The sequence below is a fragment of the Myotis brandtii genome, unplaced genomic scaffold (assembly GCF_000412655.1).
Source record: "Myotis brandtii unplaced genomic scaffold, ASM41265v1 scaffold725, whole genome shotgun sequence".
Lineage (NCBI taxonomy): Eukaryota > Metazoa > Chordata > Mammalia > Chiroptera > Vespertilionidae > Myotis > Myotis brandtii.
In genome coordinates, this window is record NW_005370862.1 from 945,222 (window position 1) to 967,029 (window position 21,808).

At 49.5% G+C, this 21,808-nt stretch overlaps 1 protein-coding gene across 1 annotated transcript; it reads right to left on the reverse strand.

The window, feature by feature from the left end:
* Positions 1-2: 2 nt before the first annotated feature.
* Positions 3-21,645, reverse strand: MKI67 (marker of proliferation Ki-67; the record flags this gene model as incomplete). The annotated part of the gene is made up of 14 exons (XM_014530150.1): positions 21,474-21,645; positions 19,597-19,675; positions 19,393-19,508; positions 16,603-16,669; positions 15,370-15,415; positions 13,973-14,923; positions 12,502-12,677; positions 11,171-11,489; positions 10,963-11,081; positions 10,690-10,861; positions 9,159-9,314; positions 2,675-8,274; positions 1,416-1,844; positions 3-59 (listed from the first exon to the last, which is right to left on the reverse strand). Coding segments are annotated over exons 1-14 (8,379 nt in total), but the record flags the coding sequence as incomplete, so codon positions are not given.
* Between the last annotated feature and the right edge of the window lie 163 nt (positions 21,646-21,808).

Here is a 21,808-nt window from a genome sequence, read left to right on the forward strand (position 1 = left end):
TCGTCACGGCCCCGGCGGCTTCGGGTCCTTATTTTCTTGACGCCCGCGTCGTCGTTCTCCTGTTTGGGAAGAAAAAGCAGCTCTGGTCACTTAAAGCGAGGACTTCTGTACCCAACTCCGCCCTACGAGCGCCCCAACCCTCCCTGGGGCGACCCTTCCCAGAAGGGATTTGGAGGGCGGAGAGGAGTTTTAGAATCCAGGGTTGGGGGCAAAATGCAGGTTTACAGTAGTGAGTATGGGAGACAAGGTGTACGCTTGTGTTATTGGTAATTATTTTATTTGCCACCAAACAACCGTGAACCAGACCCGTCTCTGTGTCTTTGCTGACGTCAGCTGCTCTGCGCCTGTTCCCTCGTGACTCTAAGGGGCAGGGACATTCGGTGCCATCCTGGACACGGGTGGACCCGCGTCAGGGCCTATGCAGCGGGCACCGGACCCGACAGCCGCTGGTCAAGCAGGAAGTTCCCGCGGACGCCGGTCTCTAACTGCGTCCCCCTCACAGCAAGGGGACCTTCCAGCCTGTTCTTTGAACCCAGCAAAATGGAGGGCTCCCCAGAGGAATGCTGAGTGGGTGCCATCCTGCTTTGTGGGCTTAATCCCGCGCAGACAGCTCTCGGGCTGTGAGTCTGAAGGCCGTGGGCACGCACCGTCCACTAACTTAGATGGCGCCTGACTCGGGAGGGTGACAGGACACAGCCCTTCCTACTGACCCGGGACTCCTCAGAGCAGAGGTGCCTTGGGACACACCCGACGTGGAGTCATTCTAGCTTTCCAAAGGGACCCCTTGGGGACCCGACAGGCCACCTCTGGGCCTTGGTGAGTCCCTGAACTCGGGAGCCTGGAGACCTGTGATGTCAGTACCAGGGGTGCAGTGAGCAGCGGGAAGCACTAGCCGGATAAGGTCCCTGCTGCTGACCCACGACTTCATAATGTGAATTTGTTGTTGACACGGGAATTCCCAGGACAGACAGCACTGGCCACAGCCATAGCGACAAAACTCACGCTTTACACCGCGCGTCTGTGCTGTAGAACGGGGAGCCTGTCCGCGCATGCAGCGTGTTTGTTTGCTTTTGCAACAGGAGCATTCTGTGCGAGTTAAAAAGCGAACAGTGCCCTGGCCGGCATGGCTCGTGCTTAGAGCATCAGGCTCCTCACAGAAGGGTTGTGGGTTCGAGTCCAGGTAAGGGCACGTACCTGGGTTGCAGGTTCTATCCTCCTCCTGGCTGGGGCATGTGCTGGAGGTAACCAATCGATGTTGTCTCTCTCACATCGATGTTTCTCTCTCTCTCTCCCCCCACCCTTTCCATTCTCTTTGAAAATCAATGGAAAAAACATCCTTGAGTGAGGATTAAAAAAAAAAAACTATTAAAAAAAATAAAGTAAAAAACGTTTAAAAAGAGCAGTAAACGACTTGCCTGCTGTGACTTTTCCGCGGGCCTCTTGGCGCTCCGCGTCACTCTCGGTTTGGGCTGACTCTCCGAAGTGTCCCCGGTGGGAGGGACTGTCACCTTCCTTGACCTCACGCGTGTGGAGTCTGCATGTTGGGCTCCTCTCTCTTCCTGAGTCTTCCCGTGGGTTTCCACGCTTGTCTCCCCGGCTGCGCTGGGCGAGGGCGCCTTCCCCCGTCTCCCAGGTCTCAGGCGCGTCCTCCTCTCACGGACCGTGTCCCCCGATGCAGAGCTCCTGGCTCCATCTTCTGGGGGTTGGCTCTCGGCCTCCGGGGAGGCAGTCACGGGCTTCTTCCCACTCCTCTTTGTTTTCACCTTGTCCGCTGTTAGGAGACCCTCAGGTGTCCGCTCAGCACTGCTGGCTTTATTGGGGAGTCTGCAACGCAGCGACATTTCCTAAAAAACGGAAAAGACATCCACAAAGTGCCAAGAGTAAGTGATGCAGATCTGAACACCCAACATAGAGGAAAAACCCAAACTGAACTCAGAGGGAAGCTCATCTGAACGTTTTACATGGGTTAATCTTCTAAAACGCCAGTAACCTAAGATAACTGCTTTTTCCTTTGGAGAAATCACCACCTCTACTGATAAACCATAAGGAGTTTGGTATAAACCTCAGTCACAGTGTCATATATGTGAGGTCTGGTTACAGGCATCACAGGGCACCACAGGAACACGCCCCTAACATGGGCAGTAAATGAACTCCCCCGGCTTCAAGGACGGCTAAGGCAGAACCGGGAAACCTGCTGCCGGAAGTCCCCAATCTCCTCTCCCTAAGGAGTGGCCGCTCGACTGAAAACCTTGACAGTTGACAGTTACATTCTGCTGAGGACATCCCTCCCGGACAGGGTTCTAACTGGTTAGGTACCGCACTCCTGGCTGTGGGGTCTGAACAGGCCGAGCTGCCAGTTACATTTTCTGCCCTTGGCCTCATCCCTTCTCTCTACGTCTTTGAGGATGAACACAACTCATTCAGTCCCTGAGAAAAATCTTGTCAAAATCTGCAGTGATAACTTTAGCTGTATTTCTCCCAAATTAGCCTAGTCCCTCTAGAGGTGCCCAAAAGATTCTCCGCTGGGCCCGCAGGTACTCAGCACTCATGGCAGACCCTTCCGGAAGGAGCACCCACATAAACTCAGGTTTCCTTCCGATCTACCAATTATGCGGAAACGGAGAACGTGTCCCCCCAGAGCACCAACCAGTCACTATGCAGCAGCCATCCTCACCTTGCCTGGGGAGGTCGCTCCCGGTGCTCTCCGGCCCCTATTCTTAGTTTTCATGTCCTCGCTGGGCATGTCTTCCTTGCTTTCTGCCAAAGCTCCCCACCTCTTCTTCACGCCCAGGGGTTCAGGCGGCTCACGCCTCTCTTGGGGAGCTGCCCGCTGTCTCTTCGCTGGCGGCTTCTCCTCTGCAGGATCCTGTGCTCGTGTGCTAGTGCGCAGCCTCCTCATTCTGGTGGGACTTCCATCTTCACGCTTCCTCTTGGGGGGCAGGGAAACGCTGCTCCCCCTTTGGGATTTTACAGGGTCTCTGCTGCCCACCTGGTCTTCCACGGGCTTTACGTCCAGGGCCCAGAGGACTCTTCTGGGCTTTGCAGGTTTGCTTTGGCCGGGTGCTTGCGTTGGAGTTCTAACGCTCTCAGCTCCTATGCCCAGTTCCTCATCCTGAATTGAGCTTTGCAAGGGTTGTTGGCAGCGGGCTGGGCTTTCTGGGGGCTGGGCCTTTCCCTTCCGTGATCTTAGCTGGCGTTTGCTGCCCTCGGTGTTTTCTGCAGGACCCAGTTTCTGCCTTGGAGATTCCTTGAATACCTTGATGTCTACTGGTTCTCTGTGGGACCGCGTGGTTTTCCCTGATGTCCTGGGAGCTGAGAGCTCTTCCTCTACGTCCACCTTCCTGGGAGGCGCCTTGACCTGCCTCTTCCTGCGCGCTGGCATGACTGCTTCTGGCTGTGGAGATTTGGAGGGCATTTCAGTGGTTTTGACAACAGTCTCTGGTTCGTCTTTGAGGCCAGCCAGGTCTTCTAGGGGCTGGGCCTTTTCCTTACGTGTTCTCGGCCTCCTCTTGCTTCCAGTTACATTTTCTGCAGGGTCCGATTTCTCTTCTGGAATTTCCCTCAACAATTTGATATCTTTATCAGCAACCTCTGCTGCTCTGCGGGACCTCGTGGTTTTCGCTGACGTCCGTGTGGGCTTCCTGGGAGCCGAGAGCTCTTCCTCCACGTCCACCTTCCCGGGAGGGGCTTTGACCTGCCTCTTCCTGCGCGCTGGCAAGACTGCTTCCGGCTGTGGAGATCTGGAGGGCATTTCAGTGGTTTTGACCACAGTCTCTGGTTCTTCTGTGTGACTTGGTATTTGGAAGGGCTCTTTCAGGCCGGCCAGGTCTTCTAGGGGCTGGGCCTTTTCCTTACGTGTTCTCGGCCTCCTCTTGCTTCCAGTTACATTTTCTGCAGGGTCCGATTTCTCTTCTGGAATTTCCCTCAACAATTTGATATCTTTATCAGCAACCTCTGCTGCTCTGCGGGACCTCGTGGTTTTCGCTGACGTCCGTGTGGGCTTCCTGGGAGCTGAGAGCTCCTCCTCCACGTCCACCTTCCCGGGAGGGGCCTTGACCTGCCTCTTCCTGCGCGCTGGCATGACTGCTTCTGGCTGTGGAGATTTGGAGGGCATTTCAGTGGTTTTGACAACAGTCTCTGGTTCGTCTTTGAGGCCAGCCAGGTCTTCTAGGGGCTGGGCCTTTTCCTTACGTGTTCTCGGCCTCCTCTTGCTTCCAGTTACATTTTCTGCAGGGTCCGATTTCTCTTCTGGAATTTCCCTCAACAATTTGGTATCTTTATCAGCAGCCTCTGGTGGCCTGTGGGACCTTGTGGTTTTCCCCGGTGCGCGTGTGGGCTTCCTGGGAGCCGAGACCTCATCTCCTACAACCCCTTTGCCTTGAGGTGCTTTGACACGTCTGTTTCTACCTGTTAGCATGATGACTGGTTCTGGGTTTTGAGATTTGCAAGGTATTTTGGTGGTTTTGTCATCAGTCAATGATTCCATGATGTGATCTGGTGTTTGGAAGAGCTCCTTGAAGCCAACCAAGTCTTCTATGGGTTGGACCCTCCTCTTGGGTGTTCTTGACCTCCTCCTGCTTCCAGTTACATTTTCTGCTGAGTCGGGCTTCTGTTTTGGAGTTTCCTTAAATACTGTGATACCTTTATCATCACCTTCTGGTTCTCTGTGCGAGTGTGTGGTTTCCCCTGGTGTTGGTTTCCTGAGAGCTGAGAGCTCCTCCTCCACATCCACTTTCCCCAGAGGTGTCTTGAGTGGTCTCGTCATGCTGGTGGAAGTGATGACTGGTTCCGGTTGTGGAGACTGGCAGGATATTTTAGTGGTTTTGTCATCAGTCATTGGTTCTACTGTGTGATCTGGTGTTTGGAAGAGCTCTTTGAAGCCGGCCAGGTCTTCTATGGGTTGGACCTTCCTCTTGGGTGTTCTTGACCTCCTCCTGCTTCCAGTTACATTTTCTGCTGAGTCCGGTTTCTGTTTTGGAGTTTCCTTAAATGCTGTGATACCTTTATCATCACCTTCTGGCTCTCTGTGCGAGTGTGTGGTTTCCCTTGGTCTCGGTGTTGGCTTCCTGAGTGATGAGAGCTCTTCCTCCATGTCCACTTTCCCCAGAGGTGTCCTGGAACGTCTCTTTGTGCTGATTGGTGTGCTGACTGGTTCTGATTTTGGAGATTTGCAGGGTGTTTTAGCAATTTTGTCATCAGTCACTGTTTCTGCGATGTGAATTGGTGTTTGGAAGAGCTCTTTGAAGCCAGCCAGGTCTTCTATGGGTTGAACCTTCCTCTTGGGTGTTTTTGACCGCCTCCTGCTTCCAGTTACATTTTCTGCTGAGTCCAGTTCCTGCTTTGGAGTTCCCTTAAAGAACTTGGCACTTTTAACATCACCTTCTGGCTCTTTGTGTGAATGTGTGGCTTCCCCTGGTCTCGGTGTTGGCTTCCTGAGTGCTGAGAGCGCTTCCTGCACGTCCACTTTCCCCAGAGGTGTCCTAGAACGTCTCTTTGTGCTGGTTGGTGTGCTGACTGGTTCTGGTTTTGGAGATTTGCAGGGTGTTTTAGTTATTTTATCATCAGTCACTGTTCCTATGATCTGATGTGGTGTTTGGAAGAGCTCTTTGAAGCCAGTCAGGTCTTCTATGGGTTGGACCTTCCTCCGGGGTGTTCTTGACCTCCTCCTGCTTCCAGTAGCATATTTTGCAGAATCCAGTTTCTGTTCTGGAGTTTCCTTAAATGCTGTGGTACCTTTATCATCACCTTCTGGCTCTCTGTGCCAGTGTGTGGTTTCCCCTGGTGTTGGCTTCCTGAGAGCTGAGAGCTCTTCCTCCACATCCATTTCCCCCAGAGGTGTCCTGAGTCGTCTTGTCATGCTGATGGAAGTGATGACTGGTTCTGGTTGTGGAGATTTACAGGGTGTTTTGGTTTTGTCATCAGTCACTGTTTCTGCGATGTGAATTGGTGTTTGGAAGAGCTCTTTGAAGCCAGCCAGGTCTTCTATGGGTTGGACCTTCCTCTTGGGTGTTCTTGACCTCCTCCTGCTTCCAGTTACATTTTCTGCTGAGTCCGGTTTCTGTTTTGGAGTTTCTTTAAATGCTTTGATATCTTTATCCTCACCTTCTGGCTCTCTGTGTGACTGTGTGGTTTCCCCTGGTCTCGGTGTCAGCTTCCTGAGTGATGAGAGCTCTTCCTGCACATCCACTTTCCCCAGAGGTGTCCTGGAACGTCTCTTTGTGCTGGTTGGTGTGCTGACTGGTTCTGGTTTTGGAGATTTGCAGGGTGTTTCAGTGATTTTGTCATCAGTCACTGTTTCTGTGATGTGAATTGGTGTTTGGAAGAGCTCTTTGAAGCCAACCAAGTCTTCCATGGGTTGAACCTTCCTCTTGGGTGTTTTTGACCGCCTCCTGCTTCCAGTTACATTTTCTGCTGAGTCCAGTTCCTGCTTTGGAGTTCCCTTAAAGAACTCGGCACTTTTAACATCACCTTCTGGCTCTTTGTGCGAATGTGTGGCTTCCCCTGGTCTCGGTGTTGGCTTCCTGAGTGCTGAGAGCGCTTCCTGCACATCCACTTTCCCCAGAGGTGTCCTGAAACACCTCTTTGAGCTGGTTGGTGTGATGACTGGTTTTGATTTTGGAGATTTGCAAGGTGTTTTAGTTATTTTATCATCAGTCACTGTTTCTGCAATGTGAATTGGTGTTTGGAAGAGCTCTTTGAAGCCAGCCAGGTCTTCTATGGGTCGGACCTTCCTCTTGGGTGTTCTTGACCTCCTCCTGCTCCCAATCACATTTCCTGCTGAGTCCGGTTTCTGTTTTGGAGTTTCCTTAAATGCTGTGATACCTTTATCATCACCTTCTGGCTCTCTGTGCGAGTGTGTGGTTTCCCTTGGTCTCGGTGTTGGCTTCCTGAGTGATGAGAGCTCTTCCTCCACGTCCATTTTCCCCAGAGGTGTCCTGGAACGTCTCTTTGTGCTGGTTGGTGTGCTGACTGGTTCTGGTTTTGGAGATTTGCAGGGTGTTTTGGTGGTTTTGTCATCAATCACTGTTTCTGTGATGTGATTTGGTGTTTGGAAGAGCTCTTTGAAGCCAACCAAGTCTTCCATGGGTTGAACCTTCCTCTTGGGGGTTTTTGACCGCCTCCTGCTTCCAGTTACATTTTCTGTGGAGTCCAGTTCCTGCTTTGGAGTTTCCTTAAATAACTCAGTGCTTTTATCATCACCTTCTGGCTCTCTGTGTGAGTGTGTGGTATCCCCTGGTGTTGGCTTCCTGAGTGATGAGAGCTCTTCCTCCACGTCCATTTTCCCCAGAGGTGTCCTGGAACGTCTCTTTGTGCTGATTGGTGTGCTGACTGGTTCTGGTTTTGGAGATTTGCAGGGTGTTTTGGTGGTTTTGTCATCAATCACTGTTTCTGCGATGTGATTTGGTGTTTGGAAGAGCTCTTTGAAGCCCGCCAGGTCTTCTATGGGTTGAACCTTCCTCTTGGGTGTTCTTGACCTCCTCCTGCTTCTAGTTACATTTTCTGATGAATCCAGTTTCTGTTCTGGAGCTTCCTTAAATTCTTTCATGCTTTTTTCACCACCTGCTTGTTCTTTTTGTGTATCAGTTGTGTCTCCTGGGGTTTGTGTGGGCTTCCTGAGGTCTGAGAGATCTTCTATGTTCACTCTTTGGGAAGGAGTCTTGATACGTGTGTTCACCTTGGTTGGTGTGCTGACTGGTAGTGGAGATTTGCAGTGCATCAGTATGGTTTTGGCTTCTGTATCCACTGGTTCCTCAGCATGACTTGGGTTTTGGAGGAAACTGTGGATGCCCTCCAAGTCTTCCTTGGATTCTGTCTCTTGCAATCTCTGGATGGGGATCAGGCCTGCTCTTGGTGTACATTTCAGCTCTGATGATCTTCTTGATCTCCTCACAGTGATCAGTTTTTCAGAATTTTCTTTAGGTTCAATATTTTTCTTACATGTTTCAAAGGATCTTTCCCTTTCCTTCATCTCTCCCTCTGGTAGTTGTGCTTGTACTGATGATTTTCTCAGACATCTTCCCAAGATGTTCTGAACAGTGTCGACTTCTTTGTCATCCTTTTCACATTCTGTACTTGTCACCTGTATATTTCTGAGCTCCACGGACCTCCTGGATTTGTTTGTACTGGATGCCGCCTTCGGAGGCTCTGTCTCAGATCGTGGGGTTTTCATATTTCCATTTACTGTAACATACTGTTGTGTTAAGGCTGGGCTTGAAGACTGTTTATCCCATGGCTCTTCTGGTGCATTCTGAGCCCTGAGGAACACATTTTCTCCTATAAGGAAAAAAAAGCACAATAAATATATTCTCTTCATTGTGTTGTGACCAATTTGGTATTTTACCCTCAGGAAATATTGTGTATGAGGCAATAATTCACCCTCCTCTCCACCTTACTAACAATATGAATCTGCTTGTGTGGTTATAAATCTGTCTGACATATGAACCATGCACGTTTAAGAATAATGGTATTTGGTGGTATACAGTGGGCTCATACATAGGTGGTGGTTAGAATCCACAGGGATTAGATCAGGAAGAAAATTCCCAAAGCAGGGTCTTCTAAAGGCTGCCCCGCCATATCTCAATGACCTGTTTTCTTCAAACATGAGAAACAGCTGTTTCCTTTTTGAACCACCAATGCAATAATATGGCTGAAACATCCAGTTAGTGTCCACGTCACACTGGAAACATCTACTTTTTACCTATGGAAGCATTTTCAATGTAGCAAGGAGCTCACTCTAAAACACAACGTGGTACAAAATGAGAGCAAGACAGACGCATGCCTCCCATCTCACACTCACATTTGGGCAATGTGCAATTATTGTGAGTTTGAGTAATTTACATATAAGTATGGTGAGAGAGATTACACTTTTCTGCTTATCACCCTCTTTACTTATAATGAAGAAGGCAAACGTGTTCACAGGTAGTTTGATTATTAAAGGCATATTCCTTTCCACTCAAGTCACTGAATGCCAGTGCGGGTTCAACCAGGGATAGGGATTTCCCCTAAAAGCAATAGAACAGAGAAGCTGGAAATGGTATCTTATCATGAGTACCTGTTGTAGAGAAATAATACAATATCTGTTACAAACAACAACACCCCCATCTACAGTTCTATGGAAGACATCAAAAGAGTTAGAAAAAAAAAAAAAGTAAACCAACCAAACTTTCCTGGGGTGCAGAGCAGAGCTTTTTCTTCTGAATCAAGTGCTTGAAACTTTTTCCCAAGCAAGTCCTCTGAACTTGAAAAAGTGGTGGGACCTATGTTCATTGTTTGTGGCTTCTCTTTTGCTGGGGTCTTGAACATTTCAGTTAACCCTGTTATATGGAAATAGTGGAAAAAACAATGAACAAACAGATCACTCTTATATATGCAAACAACCATGTCAGTCCCTACACACGACCGAGGAATCACACCCTAGAACTCATGGGAGAGAGGGTCTCAGGGGAGAAGGAGATACATTAATAATAATAAAATCATTTTGTTAAAAGAGAGTGATAGGACGGTAAAATCTCATAGGTGCTCCCGCTTCTTTGCCTTTCCCTTTGGAAAGAAAAGCGAGCAAAGGAAGCTGTCTGTCTCCCGACGTTGTGCCCAGTTGAGCACTGGCCGGTGGATGGCGGCCGCCCTCACTGCCTGCCCTGCCAGGCACCCAGAGACCTAGTGACCTTGTGCTGCCTTCAAAATGCCCGAGGTTATGCAGCTCTGAATACTAATTATGTACAAGTGAAACGTCCACCAACTTTAAAAATGACATAGGGCTGCCCATTTTAGTACTGTCAGGTAATAACATCCCCATCTTTTCAGAGGACAACTCTTCTATGTTACAACCTGCCCTGAAATAAATAAAAGAGCCCACCTAACAGGCTAAAGCCTCATCTCCCTCCACAAGTATCCAAAGTGGGAACCACTGGTCCAACTTGGTGGCATGAAACCCTAACCCTGGGTCTGGTCATGGTTCAAATCTGCAACCATCATAAGGATTCTTCTAACGAGAATGGCAATATTGGCTCAACATTATTCACGCTTAAAGAAAACTTCTTCACAGTCCTTTGATTCGTGAAACAGTTAAGCGACATGAAAAAAAGGAACTCTTGAAGCAAAACATTGCTCACACCAGTTGCTCCAACTCTGGGAAATTGCTTCGTATAAGTGCAGGGAAGGGGCAATTATAAGAGCAAGAGGGTCTCCTTCCCGAGAGCAGCTTCCAGCTTTATTTACACCTGTGCTGAGGTAAAGGTGTGCATCTGCCTGGCATGCCTGCCTCACACAGGACACGTGATCCCCAAGGTGCCGGGGGCCCGTCCCTGTTCCCAGATGCAGCTTTCTCGTCCTGGACCATCCTGACCCCAAGAAGTTGACTGGATCGTTTGGTCTCCTGTCCCCCTCTGCAGACAGACACCCATCCACATCCTCCCAGAGCTAAGGGCGGTGGTTAAAAGAGACATGCCTAGCCCTAACCGGTTTGGCTCAGTGAATAGAGTGTCGGCCTGCGGACTGAAAGGTCCCAGGTTCGATTCCGGTCAAGGGCATGTGCCTTGGTTTCGGGCACATCCCCAGTAGGAGGTGTGCAGGAGGCAGCTGATCGATGTTTCTCTCTCATCGATGTTTCTAACTCTCCCTCTCCCTTCCTCTCTGTAAAAAATCAATAAAATATATTTTAAAAAAAGAGAGACATGCCTATGATTTTACCTGAAAGGTCTTCATTAAATTCGATTTTTTTGTTGATCACGAAGTTGTTCAGCATTCTGTAGGGCCGAGCTGGCACGGTGACCTTTTCGATGTGAGCTTTCCCTATCACGATGGTGCAGGGAGAGGCGGCGTGGCCTGTACTGAACTCGTTGTGAACACTGCCCAGAGGCTTCTGGAAGAAAGGCAAGAGAGCACGGAATGTCAAAGCACAGCCGCTCGGAAGGTAACTCCGGAGAGCATGACGGGTAGCGGCCATGCACTGTGGACACAGACCTTTGGGGTGTTCATTCTTCTCTGCCTTTTGCTCGGCGGTCTTGGAGGACCGTGTCTCACGACTTTAGTTTGCGTTTGTTTGGCACAAAGTTTCACGACGTCTGCCCACGATCTCGCCACTGTCAAAAGGAAAAGGAGGTGAAACTTCCCAGCGCTGGCAGCGGTGAGAAAATTCACCCCGAAACATACGCGTTCCCACAACACTAACCCATCAAATTGGCTTCCGAGGCTCCGCTCCTCCGCCGGGAGTGGATCGTCTGCAGGATTCCATGTTGGCTGCGGTCCATGGAGGCCCTCCTGGCAGGCCCGCTGCTGCTCCGCCTCCCTCCCCTCTGAGGAGCATCTGTTTGATGTGGAGATTTGCTGCCACTCGAGGCAGGCGATTTGAGGGACCGCCGGCGACCATCATTTGCAAGTGGAGACGTTTTCGGAGGACTGTGCGCTGGGGAGCTCGTAAACATGTTTTGCGCGGTCACTTCCAAACGGATTTCTGAAGATCCTCCCTTTTCTGATGGCGGAGGCTGTTCCTGGCGAGATGGAAACGCTCCCAAGTTAGCTTCCTACAAACTCGGCACCTCTGTAACCGCTGTGAGGACTGTGGAAGCCCCGAGTAAGAACTGACACTGTTTCAAAGCACAAGAACCCCCACAAACCAGAAACAAGCACGTCTGGTGGTCATAGGAAAGTCTTCGTACTGCTCCCCAATTCTCGAAAAATTTTAATAAAAGTGGATTGGAATAGACACACCCCAAGAATTTTCCCTGTTTAAATCTTGAAGCACCGAAACATTTCACCCACTGTCAAGACCAAGGTGGGGGTGAGAGTCTGTCCCCCACCATTTAAGGAAAAAGAAAGAGAAAAAAAGCAGCAGACCAGCCTTCCCTGGGGTGTTTCAGGAGGAAAGATGGAGGGAACCGCCCAAGGAGAGGCCGGGGCTGTGCCCTGAACCCCAGCGAAGGCACCTGTGGGTGTGCGGCCACCTGAGGTCTCTGCGGGAAAGGAGGCTGCTCTCCGGGAGCCAGTGTAAAACGGGAAGAGGCCACACACCCCTTGTGTGCCTCTGCGTATGAGCAGCAATGAAAGCCCAGCCTCCCTGAGGAAGGTGAGCTGATTGCAGCTCTAAGCAGCTGATGGTGAGAATCGCAGTGTGCTGCCACCCAAGCGTTCCCTTTCGCCTTACACTCCTGGAGAACAAGCAGCCGCCCTGTGCTCATGTGTCCTGATGTCCCCGGACTCTTCTCATTGGAGTTGTCACTGTGACCCCAGAGTGGCCCTCTGGCCCTGGAGACGGCCGGCAGGAGGCTGTGCAGGACGACCCGCGGGCACTCGCCTGTGTGTGGCCACCTCCCAGCCGCGGGGAGAAACCAAGTGTTTGTTTGCAACACCCGGGTGAAAAAGCTCGTTTAGACTTTTTATTGTTACTTTATGTTAGAAAGGAGAAGGTGTAATTGTAATTCTACTCGTGGGAGCAGCTAGGAGAGAGAAGGTACCGGAAGTGAGCCATCAGACAGGAGGGTGAATGCCAGCCAGGGAACGTACCTTGATGATTTTCTTCAGGACGGGTGGCGTGTGGGTGACCAGAGAGCGTCTTGTCATCGGCGTTTCTCCTCTTTTGAGAGGTGTATTAGGAGGTAAGTTTTCATCAAATAATTCAGGTCTCAGATGACCCCCAAAGGAGACCCGCCTTCTTTTTAAGGGCTTCCCCTCAGTCTTATCTAAAGGAATGAATGCAAACGGGAAAGGGAATGCAAAACCATCCTAGTATTTATGACTTGTTTCCAACTGATCTTAAAGACAAACCAGTGACTCCTGATGCCGAAATACCTTCATTCTCTGGTGATGCCAGGGAAGCTAAAGGTGCTTCAAGAGCAAACGACAGATGGAGGCCAAACCATCAAAACGCCTGGCCCAACTCGACAGTACAGAGATGTTCTTTAAAACGCTGAAAACTGCTGCCTGGACACAGCTTCCTAAGGGGATCGGCCTGACACAGGGGCGCTCACCGCGGAGCCGGGGCTGATGGAGATGGTGCTTTAGCAGTGACCCGAGAAAACTTTCCCAAAAGACACATGCTGGGGCCTCACCTGGACCTGCACGGTGAGTAGAACAAGCCCGGAAAGTTCTGCAGGTGACTCTCACAGGCAATTCACGGGACCCCAGCAATTCACGGGACCCCAGCCTTCCCCCCCCCCCCCCCACTCCGCCATCTTTACAAACCAGCAATCAACACCGTGAGCCTGGAGGTCTCGTTTTACAGACCTGCACGGCTCTGCACCAAGCACCCTGCAGAAGCACAACCTGAGTGGTCAGGGCTGCGTCAGACGCCTGGAGACCCTGCAAAGGGCAGGCTGCCCAGGAGCCACGGGGGCCACAGAGGCCCTGCCTCCGCCACTCACTGGGGGCATTAGGCTGTCAGTGTCCTCACTTGCAGAACAGAGAGAACTGCCCGTTAGCTCCACCACCTGGCCTGCGGACGCTCCTGCTGGGCGCTCCTGCTGCAGGCACGGAGGGTCAAAGTGTGGATGTCGGGAAAGCTCCCCAAACAGCGCCCGGCACAGCAGCTCGTGGGAACAAATACCCGAGGGCCACCCTATAACAACAGCTTCCCAAGGGATTGCCGCTGACTTGGATCAAGCCCATAGGACACAGATGCTTGTCCCTCAGAATGGAGCTGCCTGGGCAAAGCGATGCTGCTCATTCTCCTGTCTAGGTTGTGGCTGGAATAGAACCAAGCATGTTCGGAGCAGCCTTCAGCCCCTGCTATGTCGGTCCTTCTCTAACAACCCAAACCTCCAGACACTCCCTGTCCCCTTAGCCAGGTCTTCAGGACAAAGCTCTCGGCGTGGACAAGGGACACGGATGCCTGCCTGTCCCCTTAGTCCCCTGGCTCCTCTGCCACAGAGCGAACTGTTATTTTAGAAAGGCGGTGTCACAAATTCATACCTAGACACAGGTCACAGGTACGTGTGAACATTCGGGGGAAAATGAATTTAAAGTGAAATAAACTTACTAAGGGAATCGCCAACGTTGCTGACATCCACTGCACTGAGGCCCGGAACCTTCCGCTCCGCGGGGACCAGCAGCGGGGAGAGCAGGGTCTGCTTTGGAATGTCTGTTCCTGTGGTGAGAATGCCGACACTGGGAGACAGGCTCCTTCTCCTTTTTCTGGAAAAGACTTTTTCTGCTGTGTTTCCAAGGTGGCCAGCGCTTTCTCCTTTAGCGGGTGTTTGCTGTCTGGCTGAGAGCCTCCTGGGAGCAGACGCAGCACTGCCTGCCCCGAGGTCTTCGCTTTGCTGCAGACTCACAGGTTCACCCCCAGGGGTGACACTCAGGTCTCCACTCCGGCGTCTCCGGGAGGAACTGGGCTGTGAACATTGGACTGGGGTCTTGGCTTTGCTCATCTCTGTGTGGGGGATGCTGGGACTCGCGGTGGCCTCGAGAGTCTGACCCGGCCCCTCACCCGCTCTCTCTGCCTCCGTCTGGCTGCTCTGACCAGATCTCCGCCTGGACTTGGGCGAGACCCGTGGTTGAGTCGCGCTCTGTGAACCGCCGGCGCTCTCGGCTTCTGATGCACGATGACCCCGTGCTCCCGATTTCCTACGATTCTGTAGAACAGTCTCTGATTTCACATCTAACTCTTCCTTCATAGACTCGTAGAGCTTCCGGAAGGGAGACTCATTCTCTCCGTCCTTCTCCAGACCCTGTCCCCCATTCCAGCTCCCGGCGGTCACACGGGAACCTGCTCCGAACCCCCCAGCAGGGGGCCCGGCTGCGTTTCCCTGGTTATCTCCAGGGGGCTCCGAGGAACGAACATCTGCTGTGCCTTTGGTAGTGGGACCTTCGGAGCCGCGCGAGGGGGTGCGGGTCGCCCCGACACGCTCCCTGCGCTCCGGGGGCCCTCCTGAGCCACCCTCTTCAGTGACTTGTGAGCGGGCAGCACTGGGATCTTGAACTTTCCCATCTTGACAGCGAGATATGAAATAAGAAACAAGTTCCAGATGTTCTCAATGGTTAACGTGGGCAGTATTCAAATCTTACAACTGTTTCAAACCACCTTATCACCTAGCTCTTCACTTAGCCTACACGTTACTGAGTGTCCCCTGTGGGTAAGAACAGTATTCCGATACTAATATTATGATCTGATCCAAATAAGTAAATCCCATTAGTCTCCTGTAACTAATCTGAGATAAAATGCTATTATTCCACTCAGAATTCAGCAGACAGCTGAGCAAGACAATTTCTTTACGTGTGGATTCTCCAATAAGCCCCCACATGACTGGAGAAGAAAGTTAACTCGGGGTCTGCCTGAGCCTGGACGTCGGACATGTGTGACATTGGTGTCCCCTCCTTGTCATTATGCTAAGATAACTGGCCTTGCAGATCTGGAACGAATGAAAAACTACTTACCGGGGTTGGAAGAAAAGCTAGACCTTGAGACACGACTCGGAGATGCCTGTGAATTGGTAAAGAGTGAACAGCCATTTAGTGCCTTTTCCGAAACCGACAGCCAAGTTCATGAAAATATCCTGTCTATCGATGAGCATCTTTGCCTAACTGTCCATATATGACTTTGGGAAATGGAGAAATGAGTCTGAGACTCGCAGGTGCTCCTGCTCAGATACAAGTATTTCTTAGTTGATTTTAAAAATATAGCCATGGGGTGCGTGTGAGTTGTTATAACTTCCTCAGACTTCTTTTCCTTCATCATCTGAAGGAAGTTAAACTTAAACGTCACCGACACTCAGTACCCGTGAACCTACCGAAGGCACAGAATTACTGACTTTATACCCGGTTTCACCAGAAACCGTCACAGGACCTGTGTGCTCTTGGCTGGCAGACACCTAGGGTGTGTCTGAGCCCAGAAGTTAAGGCAGACACTACCCACTCGGGGCACAGGACCAGCCCCAGCACACCCACCTGGACCCCTGACAGTGCTGCCAGAGAATGTTTTAGAGGCCGAGGAGCAACCACAGGATGACATGTATTTAAGATATAAAGTCCAGTATTGTTTCCAAGAAGGAGAAAAATATATCATCTGAATAATTAAGGGGGTGGGGATATCACAAAATATATCCAAAGGCAAATAATTTAACTTCTTTATTTAATCGATTTCCAATTTCTTGATATCTAACATGTTGCTTCTCAAACTTCCCATGGGAAGGGCCAGTTTCTAATTTCCAAGCTGAACTTGATCAAGACATTTATGACTACATAAAAATGAAGTAAAATTTGCCCTGCCTGGGTAGCTCACTTGGTTGGAGCATCGTCCCATAAACCAAAAGATCGCAGGTTCGATTCCCGGTCAGGACACATACCTAGGTTGTGGGTTTGATCCCTGGTTGTTTCCTAGTTGGGGCTCGTATGGTAGGCAATCGATTGATGTTTCTCTCTCATATTGATGTTTCTCTCTCTTCCCCTACCTCTCATTAAAAAAAAAAAAAAATCAATGAAAACATCCTTAGATGAGGATTGAAAAAAAAGTAATCTAAATTCACCTTGTTTTAATACGTTGGTTACACTCTCCTCTTCTAACTGGTACGTCACCAGTTAGAAACTGTTCATCAGGGTGCACATAAATGATTTCCTATCTTCATGCAAAAGAATCAGAGCCCAAAGTTTGATACCACCCCACCCCGTCACCTGTTCACGTCTTTGTCCTGGAAATTCAGTTGACTTGCTTCCGTTCTGATGACTGTCACTTTCATACCTGAAGTGCATAGAATCACAGACACATATTCAGATTACTGACCTGTAGCCTGAGTATCTGATTAATATCCAAGGAATAAGGAGCAAACTTCAAGATGTTACCCTATTCCTGGAAATAAATTTAGAGTTGATTGCCTCGATTTTCTTTCGGAACACCAGAGTCCGAGGTTGGGCACCCGGATTAATTTCTAAACACTGACCAGCCTGTATGATTCACACTCCCTGAGTACCTGCTATGTGCGGACCTACTGCAGTGGGAACAGAATCGGTGTCCGCTAGTTTACGTTCAAGGAAATCAACCGATGGCTTGGAAGGCTAACCAGGAAGCCAGGGGCGGCCGATGCCTGAACCTCTGTGACGTCACTTCCTGCAGAGACTAGAGCTATGTGCTACCTTGAAAGCACTCTGATCTCTTCAGCCCCCACTTATTCCACCTGTGTCTGAACAGAGGCAGGCACGTTGCATGAAGATGAGAGATAGCCAGCAAGACGCATCGTTGTCCTCACAAAACCGCGGGCTCCACATCACAGAACAGCTGCTTAAAAGGCAGACAGAACCTGGATACCTGGTGAAAGGGCCTGATTCAAACTTAGATGCCACCTGAGTGCCATCGGGAGCAGCGAGGATTCTGGGATGGTTTCTCAGGGAGCAGAGCTCTGGATCCAGTCCTCTTCCTAAGACCCGCTTCCGACTCACTGGAGGAGGGAGTCAACCATCTCAAGTAATGTGAACCTGAACAGCAGCTCCTTTTGGGGAAATAGTTCTGGCCTCGGTTTCACATCAAATACTTCCTACCTAGAGCTCTCTAGCCAATAAACATGCCCTTTAAAAATGAAGCAAATTCACAACAAGCAGAGTAAAAGAAATGACCGGATGCCAGGAGACAGTATTTAACAAAGACCACAGTGAAGGCAGAGCTCTGCTCAGCAAAATGGGTGAAAAATGATCCAACTACCCATCTCTTCAAGAGACACAACTTAGATTCAAAGACACAAACAGGATGCCAGTAAAAGGGTGGGAAAGGTATACCTGCAAACAGCAACCAGAAGAGGGCTGGAGAGGCTACGCCAACGCAGAAAAAACAGACAAACATTGTTCTCAGAGACCAAGCAAAACCACAACGAGACTGATGATAACCAACGTGCCCCTAACAGCTGGTTCCAAGAGACAACCTCAACCTAAGGATTGTGAAAAGTTCAAAGTATGTGATTAAAAAAAAGTAGTGTGCAATCCTAATCAAAAGCACTACTAAAGGCACAGAACACGTCAAGATGACACACGATAGAGCCTCACCCACCGGATCACTCTAAACTTAAACACATGGAGAGCAGAGCCACCAAGCACAGAAAGGACACTGACAAGAGCCGAAAAACAAAATGCCCTCGATGTGTGATTTTCAGTCGCCGGTTGCAGTAGCTAAGAATCGGGGGGGAGGGAACGACTGTGATTCTAGAATTTGAACCTAATGGGCACAGACCATAGACAGAACACTGCACCCAACAGCTGAAGAACACACCTTCTTTTCAAACACAGATTAGCAAAAAGTTAACCCTATGGAATCACAAAGCAAACCCCCACACATTTCAAACATGAAGTTACTCACACGTCCATCCAGAGTGAATAGATTGTGTAGGTAACTGTATATATAGGGTGTCCCAAAATTCACGCAAGATTTGCAATTCAATTCAATTGCAAATCTTGCGTGAATTTTGGGACGCCCTATATTATTTCAAAGAAATACTCATGCAGTGAGGACGTCCATGCACTGAATGCCACCACCATGAGGGAAGAAATCAGTTACAAATATGTCCATCATTATTACAAATTGATAGAGTTTAATAGACAGACAAAAGCACGGTGGTTAGGGATGCAGGCTTACGCAGTAAAACCCCAGACTTTCGTGAGATCAGAAAGCGAGGTCAGAGAAATAAGCAGAGATTAGAAGTTGTGTGAAAGAAGCTTCAGACATCTTCTGAGTATGCTGTAGGTGGTGGATTAGTTTGCTCGGGCTTCTGTAACAGAACACCACACACTGGGTGGCTTCAACAATTTCTTGTCTCACTGTTCTGGAGGCTAGAAGTCCAAGGTGAAGGTGTCGGCAGGGTTGGTTTCCTCTGGGGCTGGCTTCTCGCTTTGCTATGGTTTCCCTTTGCCACCTGTACACACAGTTGTCCCCCTGAGCACCTGCTCCCCTGGTTCTCTCTGTGTGTCCTCATCTCCTCTGCTTTAAGGACACCAGTCAGATCGGATTAGGGCCCGTTCTAACGGCTGCATTTTACCTTAATCACCTCTTTAAAAGCCCTGCCTCACGATCTGAGGTCCTAGGGTGAGGACTTCGACACATACATTTGGGGGAGGGGGAGGGCATTCAGCCCATAACAGGTGATGTCCACAGGGCTGTTCACGCCTGTCTTGTTTTGTACCTTCCTCTATGAATATCTTTTAGTTTAAAATAATAAACTAAAAAACGTTTGCAGAGTCTCAACACTTCCAATAAAGCGAAACTCCCGTAGGACCAGGTCACCCCTCCCGGGCAGCATGATGGGTTCTCAAATCCTTGAACTGGATTACGTCGGCCGCACATGTCCCTGTGATTTCAGATCAGGAATCAGCGCGGAGAAAGTCCATCTCAAACACTTGGACATTCACCCACCCTAAGGGAGACCGCAGAAGGCCTGCAAGGCTGGCTCCTGGAGAGCCAGGAGGCCCCCTATTGCCACTGACCTGAAGGAGCGGTCAATGATGGTGATCACATCCCCGTGCTTGAGTTGCACGGGCCCGTCGATAGCAGATCCATTCACCTGTGTTGGGTTTGTGGCACTGAAATTAAACAAGACTGCCTGAAAGTAGAAAAAGGGGGAAATGTGTAATTCATAGGTAACTAGTGAAGCGAAGACTTTTTAAAATAGACCCCCAAGCCCCACTAACCTTCTGGTCATTGACTTCAATTTTGCAGTGCTGTTTGGACACGACAGGAAGCTGGATACGAATGTCACACTCAATGCCCCTTGATTGAAAAGAATGAAGACTTTTTTTTTAGGTTGTTGCATTTAAAAAAATTACATCAGTGTTTCAAAATAAAACAGCATTTGACTCTATGTTTGATCTATAAATGTAATGACATAAAGAACTAATAAACTGGGTAAACATCAATGCTCTCTAGATTTTGCCAATAATTTTTACAAGTATTCTATAAGCAACTATTTTAAATCTTTAAAACTTAGAGTACTTAAAGATAATTACACTAGAAAACATCTATAATAATAAAAGGGTAATATGCTAATTAGATAGGATGTTCTTCCTTCCAGAGAAAGCGGCGATCAAGGCCCTTGCACAGATTTTGTGCATCGGGCCTCTAGTTACAATATAAAATTGATTTGCCTTTTACTAAGATATCTATGCTTATAAGACCCAACTAAAAGAATATTTTACATCAGTTTGGAGAATGAAAATTACTTTTAATCCTCTGCTTTTTTTTTTTTCAACAAAAAGGTTTATGTTCACTTGTAATGTTATGTATAGCTCAAGGTTTAATCATCACCAAAAGTGCTGTATTTTATGCCAGCACCTCTCTGTGCCTGTTTCTCTATAGACAAAAACAGGATTACATTAGCACCTATATCATGGTGTTCTTCAGAGGATAAAATGAGTTATGCACGTCATCATTTGCCTGGCACACAGTAAATGCTACTACTTGTGAGCTTGTTACTGCTGTTTTAAAACTATCGTCCATTTACTGACAGACGCACAAGTCTATCACTAAAAATACTAATCTGCAAGCAACAAAAAAAAAACAACCCACATTCTCTATATTTGACTTGTCTTTTCACAAAAAGCTAGCGCCAGCAGGAAGCACAGAGAGGGAGACTTCCCAAACCCGCAGAAACCCATCAGAGGCCCTCGGTGAGGTCCGCTGGGGGTCCCCGTTACCATCCCGGGGTTTTATAAGTTTGAACAACTCTAGACTCTCATCTCTGTTCTCAACCTGAACCTCTGGAGTCTAAGATCTCTCTTCCCACCCATGTCCCACGACCAAACACTTACTAATGGGTTTCAAAATGACAAAATCGTGCATAAAAACGTTCATCGTTGCTGTATAATAACCACAGTTACTGCCATCCAACATGTTTTTAAACACTTTTTTTTTCTTTAGAAAAGCTATGAAAAGTGAATAGCTACTTTAAGTGAAAGATGATTTGATCTTTAGGTGAGAGAGAGTTCCAGGAAGAGAGACTGTCTCATTAGCACTGAGAAGTCGTTTGGCAGGAGACTGCCAGCTGGGATCACCGCAGCCAGCCGAGTGCTTCTTAACCTCACGCTGCTGACCTCTCAGGCCACATAATGCTTCCTGGCGGGGACTGTCCGGTACAGGCCGGGCGGGTGGCAGCACCCCGACCTCTGCTCAGGGATGCATGCACCGCCCACAGGGTGACACAGGAAGGCAACAGGGAAGCTCTCACAACACTAGCCGGACAGGAGCCTCCTTCCTTCCTTCCTTTGCTCGGCAGCGTCCCCAGGGTTTTCAGATGAACACGGCCGTCTTCTACAGAAGTGAGTCAGGGCACTGCAACCATCTACACTTTCCTCCATTTAAACATGTGCATCAAATCAATTTCAACACGTATGTTTGCCTGAAGCACCAGTTAACATAGAAACATTGTCTTGAAATTCTGTTTGGTAATAAACCGCTCCCTGGAGTTGACAGTACAGGGAAGTCCCCAGCCAGGGTGACAGCGGAGGGGCCGAGGCCCGGCCTGTTCACTTGGGATTAGGGCCTTCAGGTCTCACGCGTGCGCAGGGCTCACCTCCCGAACAAGCAGGTGCTCAGGCTCAGTGGAAAGTGGGGGCCGTCCAGCCCGCTCCTCTTGATGGTCACGAGGCGACCTGTCGGGCCCATTTTCTAAGGAGAATGGGCGACCGATCCTAATGGGAAGGTCAGGCGGAAGCAAACTTAACAAGCAGCTCTTCCCCGCAGGACCATGCACTGGATCAAACAACAGAAACAGAAAACGCGAGTTGCGGGGAGGGCGCGCTACTCTGAGAGCAAAGAGTCAAGCAGCCGTTTGTAAGTCGGCGACTGGGGTTCCCTGCGCCACGCACCGGTGCCCGGTCGCCCTGGCCCCCGCCCCCTCTGACAGCT